Raw genomic sequence first — 12,765 nt, forward strand, 5'->3', positions numbered from 1 at the left:
CAAAAGTGAGGGGATGCCTAAATGTGTTTTTATGTTGTATTTTTATGCTGTGAACCACCTTGAGATCTATTAATGAAGGGCAGAAAGAAAATATAACGTTGTTGTTGTTGTTTGTTGTTAGAACAGGGGGGTCCTCATCTCCAAACCCAGAGGTCCCCAAAGGCCAATTCCCACAGATATTGTCAGAGGAAAGCAGCTTCTCTCCTCTCCTGCCTCCTCCAATTCTCCTCTATTTCCCCTTCGCTAACACAGAAAAGATGAGTAACAGGTTTACTGGGTGGTTTTTCCTCTTAGAAAATGCCTGGGTTGAGAGGAGGGCAGGCACAATACACATCAAATATAAGAAAGGGAAGAAAACTGATTTAAAAACCAACAAGGAAGATATTTATTCTGATGAAAGTCTGCAAGGAGGAGTCTTGCATGTGATGCAAAGAAATCCCATTCATCTGAAAGGGAATCTGGGATTTTTGGTTGTTGTTTTTTTAACAAGATGTCTGTTTCTGTCTCTTGGCTGACTCTGCCTAATCTTCTCTTTCCCTCATCTTCTCCCCAACAGCAAATGTGACTCTGGATCCAGACACAGCCCATCCTGAACTCATCCTGTCGAAGGATCTGAAAATCCTGCGAAGGGGAGACAAAAATCAAGACCTGCCCAACAATCCTGAGAGATTCAATGAGCAGCTTTCTGTGTTGGGACGTGAGGGATTCACAGCAGGCAGACATTTCTGGGAAGTCAATGTGGAAAGTGCGGAATGGTGGGATGTGGGGGTCGCCAGGAAGTCTGTGAGGAGAAAGGGCGGCTTCCCCTTAAAGCCTGAGGAGGGGGTCTGGGCTGTGGGGAAGTGGCTTGGTGAGTACTGGCCCTGCACCTCCCCTGATGACTCTCCTCTGTCCCTGAGGAAGAAGCCCAGGAGGATCCGGGTGACTCTGGACTATGAAGGGGGACGTGTGTCTTTTTCTGACGCCGACTCAGGAGCGGAACTCTACACGTTCTCAGGAGCCTCGTTCTCTGGAGAGACCCTCTTCCCTTTCTTTCATCTGTGGGGGATTAAAACCCACCTCAGTATCTCATGAGGAGACAAAATCTGCCTCTCAGGCCCAGCAGGAGTTTCTCTCCAGACCAGAGTGACTGATATAAAAAACATTTACCTGCCAAGAGCACGTTGGGCAGTTTTTCAAGGGGACTTTGAGAGGATTCATTCCAGTCAAAATCAGCAGAAATAACAAAACAAAAATGGGTTGTTATGGCTTTGCATTTTCCTTCCTTTTCCCGTAATTCCCTCTGCAGCTTACTTCTTAAAGAGATAGTAATACTTTTACCGTAACAGTCCCAATAAGTAATATTTTCCTCACCTTTGGCAGAGCACAAGACTTTTAATCCGAGGGGTGTGGGTTTGAGCCACACGTTGGGCAAAAAATTCCTGCACTGCAGGGGGTGGGACTAGATGACCCTTAGGGTCCCCCACAACTCTGCAATTCTAGGAAACCTTCCTCTCCCCACAAGACCTTATGCAGCTGTGAAAATGCATGCATCATTGGATTAACAGAGGACTAAAAAATGAACCCCTTCACCCATGTCAGGTAGGATAGCTCCTTCCTCTGGAGACCTTAGACAGGAAGAAAATGTAAAAGAAATTGAACAGGGCATCTGCTTCAAATGCCCTCTGCAAATACAGCCTCGCCATCTCCACACTTTGTCAGAAATAAACCTCATTGCATTGAGTGGGGCTTCTGCCCTGTTATAAATGTGTTTTGGGTTGATGCATTGACGTTCCTTATTTACAAGCTAGATCCTGTCTATCGGGGGCATCAAATGGGGTGTCCTCTGGATAGTGCTGGACTCTTAATCTAAGGGTCACCAGATTGAGCACCACGTTGGGCAAAAGATTCCTCCATTGCAGAGATCCATACTAGATTACCCTTGTGGTCCCTTCCAACTCTGCAATTCCATGATTTTAAGTTGGTTGCCATCTCTGCCTTCCAATGGCAGTGAGTTCAATTATGCGCTGCACAATGAGGGACTTCTGGTCTCTCGCTGTGGGAAATGACTGCCTCCCACACGAAGGGATTCCAGCCGTGCTAGTAATTCGGGGCTAATATGGGGGTAATTAGCCCTTGCAGACTCAAGGAGTCAAGATACAAGCGGCAGGGGCGCTGGGTCTAAGAGCTTCGCACTGCTGGCGCTCTCAAGAGCCACTCCTACATGCAAGAGACACCTGTTTTCCATAATTATAAGATTCAGGGGGAGGGGGGGAACAGGCATGTTCCAGATGGAGGAGAAAAAAGGGGGGGAACTGCTAAATTATAGAGTCATTGGATGTTGCATTTCAGACTTTAAACGGACTCTCATCTTGAAACATGGATTAAGGAGGTGAGCAACCGCTATCTTTTCGTACTTACATCATGATTTGGCGAAGCTCAGCCAGGAAGAATTTAATTACTTAAATGACAACACAAGAGGTGGAAATTATAATTGAATGCATGCTATACAGCCCTCAATGGAAACCTTTAATGAGAAGTCGGCAAAACAAGATCAGATATGGCAGCCCAGGCTGAAGAGGGAAACAAAATGGTGATTATTATTGCGCAGTTCCAACAAAAAAAGAATTCTCATGCAAAAAGAGCTCCTTTGTACTTGGGGAGTATTTTGTTCTAAAATATATCTGCCTGTATGGATTATCCCATGAGATTGAGGGAAAGGCTTTAAGCCGTGGTGTCCAAACTTCTTTCAAAGAGGGCCAGATTTGATGAAGTGAAGGGCCGTGGGGCCCGACCAAAGTTGTTGACCTTATTTTAGGATTGAAGTTGAGTTGTTTTTAGGATTTCACCCCAGGAAGGACGTGGGTGGTGCTGTGGTCTAAACCACAGAGCCTAGGGCAGGCATGTCAAACCTGCGGCCCTCCAGATGTTTTGGACTACAATTCCCATCTTCCCCAACCACTGGTCCTGCTAGCTAGGGATCATGGGAGTTGTAGGCCAAAACATCTGGAGGGCCACAGGTTTGACATGCCTGGCCTAGGGCTTGCCGATCAGAAGGTCGGCGGTTCAAATCCCCATGACGGGGTGAGCTCCCGTTGCTCGGTCCCAGCTCCTGCCAACCTAGCAGTTCGAAAGCACATCGAAGCGGAAGTAGATAAATAGGTACCGCTCTGGCAGGCAGGTAAACGGTGTTTCCGTGCGCTGCTCTGGTTTTGCCAGAAGCGGCTTACTCATGCTGGCCACATGACTGGAAAAACTGCTTGTGGACAAATGTCGGCCCCCTCAGCCAGTAAAGCAAGTTGAGTGCCACAACCCCAGAGTCGTTCACGGCTGGACTTAACTGTCAGGGGTCCCTTTACCTTTACTGTACCTTTTAAAAATGTCAGAAAACAGCTTGCCAGCTTTCAAGGTCAACAGAATGCTTCATCAGGTTAGATCAGGCACCCCCAAACTTCGGGCCTCCAGATGTTTTGGACTACAATTCCCATCATCCCTGACCACTGGTCCTCTTAGCTAGGGATCATGGGAGTTGTAGGCCAAAAATCTGGAGGGCTGCAGTTTGGGGATGCCTGGGTTAGATGGTAAACAAAAATGGGGCAGGGGGTGAGGAAATCCAGATGGGGGAAGGAAATGGCTGTTGCCAGGATTGAACTGAGGCTGTGAGGTGGTTTGCAGGTTTCGGGTTGGATTCAGGGCTACTGGGAAGGGGAAAACAAGCACTAAATCAATTCCCCCAAATTTTAAAATGTAAAATACACCACCTACTAGATGGGTCTTCATTTCTAGGTTAAAACACCCAGGTTCCTTGGCAGGTGGCGGAAGGCAGGAATCTAGTCAATGTTTATATTAACTAAACTAAGGATTCGTTTTAGGCAGTTTGCTAGGAAAAAGAAGAAATATAGTCCATAGAAGCAGCATTGGCTAGTAGTCTCTTTCCTAGGAGTTTGAAGGAATGTTCAGTCAGAGGATACAGTTCAACTTTCAGGGATGATCGAATTTAATATTTTAACTAACATACAACAGTTTTATTTCCAGCATACTGCACACATATTTGGGGAGAGGTGTTTGTGTGAGGTCGGGCTCTGGCTAAGTATTCGCTGTCAATGTGACATCCCAAAATCTGAACCCATGTCCACTATGCTACACAAGCTTAGCAAGTCCTCCTTCATTGGCCTTGATCGCTCAACAGAAAAGAGATTTGCACAGAGCCCTTGACTTTTAGAGAAAATGCTGCATGCAGGAGTGTTTGCTATAACACACACACCACATCTAACAGCATTGGGAGGAAGAGAGACAGGATCGCCAAATGATGGAAGCATGCCTCCACGTCAGCTGCCTGATAAATGGGGTGAAAGGCACCTATATCAGCCACCGCTGAGAGCAGTTCTTCGCACCTCTCCCCTGTTCAGAATGGAAGGGAAGGCGGGCATCCAGTCCTGGCGTCCAATGGAACTTGGGCATATTGAAAGGGGGCGTGTTCACTGCAGGAGAGGCAGAGCCAGTACAAACAGGAACAGAGTAGGAAGAGCAAAGCGTCTTTTGTGCATTGTGGATTTTTGAGGGGATATTTACAGAGACCTTTTGCAGGCACCACAGGAGGTCCCAGTGGGTATACCAGCACCCTCAGGCTGCCACACCAGCAACCCCCGACTTAAATGAACATTTCCAGCACTCATTTTCCACTGTATCCTTGTACCTATCTAAACAAGGGGTGGCTCTCAAACCCATCTTTCCCCCATCCGCTGTGAGCCCGCCTATATCATAGGGCTGTCAGCGTCTGGGCGAAATTTTCAAAAATCAGTTAAAATGTCCAGAAAAATCCAGACATATGGCAGCTCAAATCCACAACATTGATTTTTTTTGGGGGGGGGGCAAATTTCCTTTAAAAATAGCTTGAGAACTTTCTCTTTTTTTGCGGGGAGATCCTGCTCAACAACATTTGTGTCTGGATTTTCACTTTTTGGAATATGGCAACCCTACTATATCATGTCCGCAGTGTGCAAATCCACCCGTGTCTGAGGAGGCTGCATTTTCTTCGCAAGCTCTCCTTTCATCCGGAGCATGTAGAGTTTCTCCCCCGTGTGGAGTCTCTGATGAGCAACGAGGCTCTGGCTCCGGTTGAAGGTCTTCCCGCAGTCTGAGCAGATATACAGCTTCTCTCCCGCGTGCGTCTTCTGGTGCGTGATCAGGCTCTGGCTCCGGTTGAAGGTGCTCCCGCAGTCCAAGCACTTGTACGGCTTCTCTCCTGTGTGGATTCTCCGATGAGTGATGAGGTTCTGGCTCCGGTTGAAGCTGCTCCCGCAGTCGGAGCACTTGTAGGGCTTCTCCCCGGTGTGGATGCTCCAGTGCCTCGTGAGGTTCTGGCTCCAGCGGAAGGTCTTCCCGCACTTGGAGCATTTGTACTGCTTTTCACTCATGTGGGTTCTCTGATGTGTGGTGAGGCTGCTCCTCCAGCTGAAGCTCCGCCCGCAATCTAAGCAGGTGTACGGCTTCTCGCCCGTGTGGCTTCTCCAGTGTCTTTTGAGGCTTGACTTGAGACGGAAGACTTTTCCGCAGGCGGAGCAGGTATAAGGCTCGTCTCCTAAGAACCCATCGTGGCCTGTGGCATCACTCGAGCTTTCCTCACACACGGTGGACACGTCCCTGCTCTCTCCTGTGGGGATTATCAGTTGATCTCCAATACCACCCGCCTGACAAAGAAGAGAGTTCTCTCTCCGCCTCTGCGTTGTTTTTTCTTTCCGTTTGTTTGATCCACGTTGATCTCCTGAGCTTTTCTTCAGCTTTCGAAGCTCAGCTTCCTCCAAACGCTCACCATTCATGTGTCCGTCACCTGCTGGAATAGAGAGATAATAAGGGAGAACACTTTACTTACAATTTAGGTACAGTATCTAAGAACACCAGAGCCCACTGAATCAGGCCAGTAGCCCACCTAGTTCAACATCCTATCCCAGGCATCCCCAAACTTCAGCCCTCCAGATGTTTTGGACTACAATTCCCATCTTCCCCGACCACTGGTCCTGTTAGCTAGGGATCATGGGAGTTGTAGGCCAAAACATCTGGAGGGCCGCAGTTTGGAGATGCCTGCCTTATTCCTACAGTGGCCAACAAGATGCCTCTGAGTATCTCACACAACCTTTGTGCATCAGCCACACTCTCCCCACTTGTGATCCCAAGCAACTGATATTCTGAGGCATGTTGCCTCCAACCGTAGGACACAGCTAGCTTGGCTAGCAGCCCTCTCCTCCATAAATTCGTCTGATCTTATTTTAAATCCATCCAAGTTGGTGGCTGTCACTGCCTCGTGTTGGAAGCCAATGCCATAGTTTAATTATGTGCTGTGAGAATGATGTTTTTTGGTCTGTCCTGAATCTTCTAACATTCAGCTTTCTTAGATGTCCCTAAGCTGTAGTGTTATGAGAGAGAAAGGGGAAAAAAAACCTTTTCTCTACCCACTTTATCCTCACCTTGTCTAATTTTATACCTGGCATCCCCAAACTGCGGCCCTCCAGATGTTTTGGCCTACAATTCCCATGATCCCTAGCTAACAGGACCAGTGGTCAGGGATGATGGGAATTGTAGTCCAAAAAATCTGGAGGGCTGAAGTTTGGGGTGCCTGTTTTATACAGTCAAACCTCGGATCCTGAATGCCTCCATTTTGGAACGTTTCGGCTCGCAAACGTCAAAAACCCGGAAGTAAATGCTCTGGTTTTCAAACGTTTTTCGGAAGCTGAACGTCCAGTGCGGCTTCTGCTTGAGTGCAGGAAGCTCCTGCAACCAATCAGAAGCTGCGCCTCAGTTGTCAAACATTTTGGAAGCTGAATGGGCTTCCGGAACGGATTGCGTTCGACAACTGAGGTTTGGCTGTACAACTATATCATGCCTCCTCTTATTTGTCTTTACTCTTAAAGTAAAAAAACCCGATAATAAAACCATAGAATTGTAGAGTTGAAGGGACCACGAGGGTCATTTAGTCCAACCCACTGCACTGCAGGAATATTTTGCCCAACATGGGACTCAAACCCATGACCTTGAGATTAGGCATCTCATAATGTACCGACTGAGCTATTGAGTCGTTTTAATATTTCCCAATGATCTTTGCTTTATCGCCTTGACTCATTTTGTTTGCCCTTTTCTGAACTGTCGCCAACTCCACACTATCCCTTTTAGGGTGAGGCAACCAGAACCGGACACAGGATTCCAAGTGCAGTCACTTTAAACATTCTCCCCAAGGAGGAATCCCCAAATTAAAGCCCTGCCAGGCTCTTTGTGGTAAGCAATGGATTGTAACAACAGGTCCTTACTTGGGGAGCTGGAATCCCTTTCATCCTCCTGCTTGATCTCCCGGTGGGACTGGCTCTGTGAGGTTTCCAACAAAGCCTGTTCATCGTCAGGGAAGCTGACTGTGATCACGTGAAAGTGCTCCTGAAACAGCAAACAAGGAATTATTAAATTTGTATAACTCTCTGCCATCGTGCATTCCTGGTCTGGGCAGCACCCAACATATGACAGTAACAACTCGAAAGCATTTTGAAGCAGTAGGAAAGGGGATGCGTTGGGGCTCTCTGTGAGCTACCGAGCCCAATTCATGGGTTTAGAACAAAGCCCAAAATGGTTTGGGACCTAAGGGAGGGAGTCCCACAATATCAACCTTCCCGGGCCCTACAATCAGCAAGGAAAGCCCCATTGGCAGTGCCGCCTCTGGCTGCCACCCGGTTTGCAGTGACCCATGACAGGGCCTTCTCGGTAGTGGTTCCCCATCTGTGGAACGCACTCCCTGGTGAAGCGCCTCCGTCTCCCTCATTATCGACCTTCAGGAGCAATTTAAATGAAGGTTAAGGAAGTTAGACTTGCTTTAAGTTTAAGGAAGTCCATTTCTCAGCTGATGAAGGCAATTTGAGATGGCGATACGTTGCAGCTTCCCGAATGCTGCCAACACAGTGCAGGCAGGCATGCAGACTGCAGGAAGGCAGTGACTGGGGAGCCGCAATGTATCCCCATTTCAAAAAGTCTGAAACCGGTATCGCTGTTTGACCATCGCCCAGCTCGAGCTACTACCAGAAAGGCTTCTGGCCTAGAGAACCAAAGCTTCCCAGGCTACTACGAGAAAGGCCTTGGGCCTAGAAAGCAAAAGGCTCCAATGCCAGGACTGGCAATGTCATTTTGCCCATTTCGAACTTCTCTCCTTTGCCCTTCACCTGTTCTTCCTCTTTCTTAGCATCTTGCTGCCTCAGCAGGAAATCTTCTGCCAGGTCTACTGCCTGGGAACAGGTCTCCGGGCCATGTTCCTTCACCCAGCTCTCCATTTCCTGAGGGAGGACGGCCAGGAACTGCTCCAGGATCACCAGCTCCAGGATCTGCTCCTTGGTGTTCCTCTCCGGCTTCAGCCACCGATGGCAAAGATCCCGGAGCTGGCTGCAAACCTCTCGGGGGCCCTCAGCCTCCAGGTACCTGAGCTGCCTAAAGTGTTGGCAGGGTACATCTGAGCTGACGGTGGCCTCCTCGTTCAGGATATCATGTCTTTCTCTCTTGTGGCCTTCTCCTTGCACCATGGAGTCCAGCCTGTCACAGGCCTGTTGACTTGGTTTCTGAGTGCATGGCAGGATTTGGGCCAACTGCTCTGCTGCAACTACTTTAGCATCAACGCAGAGGACAGTTTCTGGCAGCGGTGGGATTCCTTGTCCGGAGCAAGGGGCCTGATGTGTCTTCATGAACTCCTGCAACTGAGCTTCATATTGGTGGGACCAGAGACCCACATCTGGTTCTGCTTTAACAGATAGGGCTGTCCACTGATGCTGAAGAGCTTCTCCCATTTCCTCAGATCCTGGCTGGAGGGCAGCTGCCGGTTCATCCTGGGTCTCCCTTTTAAGTCCCATCTGCGCATCCTGAAACTGGAGACCAAAGGCTGATGAGGATTCATAATCTGTAGTCATTTTATTCTGACGGGGGGGGGGGGGAAGAGCCGAGTTGAAGTCAGCCTTCAAATCTCACAGCAAGAGGCAAGAGAAACGCTTAACCTGCGCCTGAATCAGAGTCTGCAGAGATACTCCAGAGATACTTTCTTGAAGTCGATAACTGGAAGCCCTTTCACCTGAGGGAAAAAGAACACAGACAAACAGGGGTTAGACAGTATATTTGCAGGGATGGGGAACCTGTGGCCCTTGAGAAGCTTCTAGACTACGACTACCACCATCCCTGATCACCTGCTGTAAAGTATGGTTAAAGATAAAATAACAGAGTACTGTATACAGGTAGGTAGCCGTGTTGGTCTGGGTCGAAGTAAAATAAAAAAATTCCTTCAGTAGCACCTTAAAGACCAACTAAGTTTTTATTTTGGTATGAGCTTTCGTGTGCATGCACACGAAAGCTCATACCAAAATAAAAACTTAGTTGGTCTTTAAGGTGCTACTGAAGGAATTTTTTTAGAGTACTGTATAGAAGACCAATTCTTGCTGACGCAGAACCAGCATGGCTTCAACAAGGAGAAGTCCTGCCTTGTGAACCTATCAGAGTTCTTTGAGAATGTCAGCAAGCACACTTAGGCTTTCAAAAAGCTTTTACCAAGGCAACTCACCTAAGACGCCTAAGTAAGCTTAGCATAATAAAAATAAAAATAATATTACTAATGGATGGCTCCCTATGAAGGATCTTGAAGTCATTTTACAATACTGTAAAGGTAAAGGGACCCCTGACCATTAGGTCCAGTCGTGACCGACTCTGGGGTTGCGGTGCTCATCTCGCATTATTGGCCGAGGGAGCTGGCATACAGCTTCCGGGTCATGTGGCCAGCATGACAAAGCCACTTCTGGTGAACCAGAGCAGCACACGGAAACGCCGTTTACCTTCCTGCTGTAGCGGTACCTATTTATCTACTTGCACTTTGACGTGTTTTCGAACTGCTAGGTTGGCAGGAGCTGGACCAAGCAACGGGAGCTCACCCCGTCGCGTGGATTCGAACCGCCAACCTTCTGATCGGCAAGCCCTAGGCTCTGTGGTTTAACCCACAGCGCCACTGTACTATATACATATATGATATATTGTGCTTGGGCTATTTCTCCCTCATGCACGCATATTTATAAAGTTAAAATGATTGCTGCCTATGAACAATTGCATATCCAAAAACAATTAAAAACCCTTACATATTTAAAAGTGGATTTTAAATCCAACACAGGCACAGATTGGGATGATGATGATGATGACAATGATAATGATAATAAAAAATTTATTATTTGTACCTCACCCATCTGATTGGATTGCCCCAGCCACTCTGGGTGGCTTCCAACATATATAAAAATACAATAAAACAAGATGTATGAGACGTTCGTGTGTGTATTACAAACTGGTCAAGTGGCAGGAGGCAGACAGTAGGAATAAATAGACTGTTCTCAAAATGGAAAGATGTAGAAAGTTGAACACACACACACACACACACGGCCCACAAGGATCAGTACTGGCCTGATCCAGCAGGCTCTTATATTCTCACGTGTGCAATTTGCCTGCAAACCTGCAGTCCTCACATGCACTCTAGATGCCACTTTTGGGGACTCTTTGACACGGAGACTTGGGGTGCGCTTCAGAATTTGACACCTATTGAGTTAACAGAGCCACACAGACAATGCAATGGCAAAGTTGTTATCTCAAAAAAATGGGAATTAACACCTTCCTTGTGGATGAAAATTAAGAAAAATGAACAGAATGAAGAGTGAAAAACTACTTATTATACTCGAAACATGTATCTGAAAACACACTGAAATTAAAGCAGTATGCAAAAAGGATGGTCAAAGAAAGAGAGGGGAGGGGACTGGCTGAAGGGGCAATGAAGGTGTTACCGGTACTGTACTTGCCATTGGAAGAGAAGGGAAGATTTTCAGAAGCAGTCTGGGTACTAATTTTTTTTTGGGGGGGGGGGGAGTTGGCAAAATTAACATTCAGAAGGGAGCAATTGGACTGGGCAAGTGGAAGAAAGAGGCCTCCCCCAAGAAAGAGAGGACCAGATTGGGCTGGAAACAGAAAATATGGGAAGAAGGGAGAGTGAAGCTGATGGTCTTAGTGGGGAAGATAATTAGGAAAGAGATGGTAAACACTTTATTTACGCATAACAAAACTGATGTTGCAGCAGAGTTGTATCTTACTGCTACTTTTTAAAATGGCATTGCCTAGGGGAGGGGAATGTCTGTGCCTCTAGCTGTGGGGAGCCTCCTTTTACAGCAGCAGTCTATCCCCAAATGTTTAGGTGCCAGGGGTTCAACAAGTGGAGACGAGCCATTTTCATAAGAACCTAAGAAGGGCCCGCTGGATCAGGCCAGTGGCCCACCTAGTCCAGCATCCTGCCCTCACAATGACCATCCAGAGGCCCCATTGGGAAACCCACAAGCAGGATTCGGGCACAAGACCACTTTTCCCCTCCTGTGGTTTCTGGCACCTGGTACTGAGAAACACTGCTGCTTCCAAATGTGGCAGGGCAGAGGAGAGCCCTCAGCAGGTTGCCCTCTCCTCCACGAAACCCACCAATGTTGGTGGTCATCACTGCCTCCTGTGGGAGGGAGTTCCTAAGTTTAACAGTGTGCCGCAGTTAGGAAGTCCGTCCTTATACCTTCACTTCCAGTGCCAGAAGGACCTCTGGCCTGCTCTGCGTGCCCTTCCCACGTGCATTGCAAGGTTTGCTCCCTTAAGGGAGAGGATCTAGGGGAGAAAGGGGGTGCTTCCCTTCTGCACCCCCACCCTAGCCCCCCCACCATCCCTTGTCTCTCCTCCTCTGCACCTTTCCAACACCCTCCACCCACCCAAGGTCCCTTTATTATTGAACCTGGTGGTCATCGGCTCACCCTACTGAAAGCTGCAAAGGAGCCATTCTGCCCCCTCCAGCGAGGAAGATGAGTCCATTACTGACCTCCCCTTCCGCCCGCCCCCACCAGCGTTATTGAGCCTCTCTAGGAATTGGATTCTTTGGATTTAACCATTATAGATCCACTTGAAATTCCCTTCCCCTCCCCCTGCAAGTGGTGCCTCCCGGGCCGAATTTCAGGGCAAGAGCCGCCCCCCTTACCTTTTCACGCAGCTTGCTACATTTGTACGTAAGTGAAGAAAGAATGCACACATCGAGGTCCCAGAGTCTAAAAATTCCCAATCTGCACCCCTGCAGTGATTTAAATATTATTTATTTATTTTTAACAAAGCAAAACGCATGCAACTTTTTTTTTGACGGAGGGGGTTTGGTCTTTCTTTATGCAAGGCTCCCATGACACTGTCAGCTGCATAGTAGACAAACAGATTTTTAAAAAAGAAGAAAGAAAGACAGAAAACATAGGGAAAAATAAGAACCACACGTTTTATTGATGGGTGTTATTAAAAACTGTTTGCAAATTAGTTACATATAAAATTGCTTTTTAAAAAAAGTTTTTTATTTATACTTTTCAAATTTATACATTTCATTAGTTTTACAATCAATTTAACATTTCAAAATTTGACTTCCTTCCCCCTCTTTCTGCGGTTTCTTAAATTTATTTTAATATCTTCTGCATATCCAAATTCATTTAACTTGCTCATTTACTGTAATTATCTACTGTAAGTATATATTCTTATAAAACTGCAGGTTATTACAATACTCCTGCTAATGTTCTTATGTGTTTACAATTTATCTGTAAATATTCAATAAACCATTTCCATTCTTTCATTAAAAGTTTATCTTTATTTCTTATTTTTTTGCCATTTCTGCATATTTCATAAGTTCTTGTATCCCAGGCATCCCAGATGTTTTGGACTACAATTCCCATCATCCCTGACCACTGG

General features: G+C 47.1%; 2 protein-coding genes across 2 annotated transcripts in view; one reads left to right on the forward strand and one right to left on the reverse strand.

Annotated features, from left to right (window-relative positions):
• LOC118080236 (uncharacterized) overlaps nt 1-2,000 on the forward strand; it is a 33,334-nt gene extending 31,334 nt beyond the window's left edge. Inside the window, exon 13 of the mRNA XM_060270922.1 lies at nt 557-2,000. Within this exon, the coding sequence (XP_060126905.1) occupies nt 557-1,074 (518 nt within the window). The 3' untranslated portion in view covers nt 1,075-2,000. The remainder of the gene's footprint in view (nt 1-556) is intronic.
• A 474-nt stretch (nt 2,001-2,474) lies between these two features.
• LOC118081242 (zinc finger and SCAN domain-containing protein 31-like) lies at nt 2,475-11,860 on the reverse strand. The gene is made up of 4 exons (XM_035107621.2): nt 11,802-11,860; nt 8,175-9,067; nt 7,281-7,401; nt 2,475-5,812 (listed from the first exon to the last, which is right to left on the reverse strand). The coding sequence occupies exons 2-4, from the start codon at nt 8,907-8,909 to the stop codon at nt 4,959-4,961; spliced, it is 1,710 nt and encodes a 569-aa protein (XP_034963512.1). The 5' UTR covers nt 8,910-9,067; nt 11,802-11,860; the 3' UTR covers nt 2,475-4,958.
• Between the last annotated feature and the right edge of the window lie 905 nt (nt 11,861-12,765).

Source organism: Zootoca vivipara, chromosome 2 (assembly GCF_963506605.1).
Source record: "Zootoca vivipara chromosome 2, rZooViv1.1, whole genome shotgun sequence".
NCBI lineage: Eukaryota > Metazoa > Chordata > Lepidosauria > Squamata > Lacertidae > Zootoca > Zootoca vivipara.

Excerpts from the sequence above, each read along its gene's own strand:
- LOC118081242 (XM_035107621.2), bottom strand. The coding sequence starts at position 8,909 with ATGACTACAGATTATGAATCCTCATCAGCCTTTGGTCTCCAGTTTCAG. Across the intron at positions 7,402-8,174 it reads CTAAGAAAGAGGAAGAACAG|GAGCACTTTCACGTGATCAC; the intron begins GTGAAGGGCAAA and ends TTGCTGTTTCAG. Across the intron at positions 5,813-7,280 it reads AAGGGATTCCAGCTCCCCAA|CAGGTGACGGACACATGAAT; the intron begins GTAAGGACCTGT and ends TCTCTATTCCAG.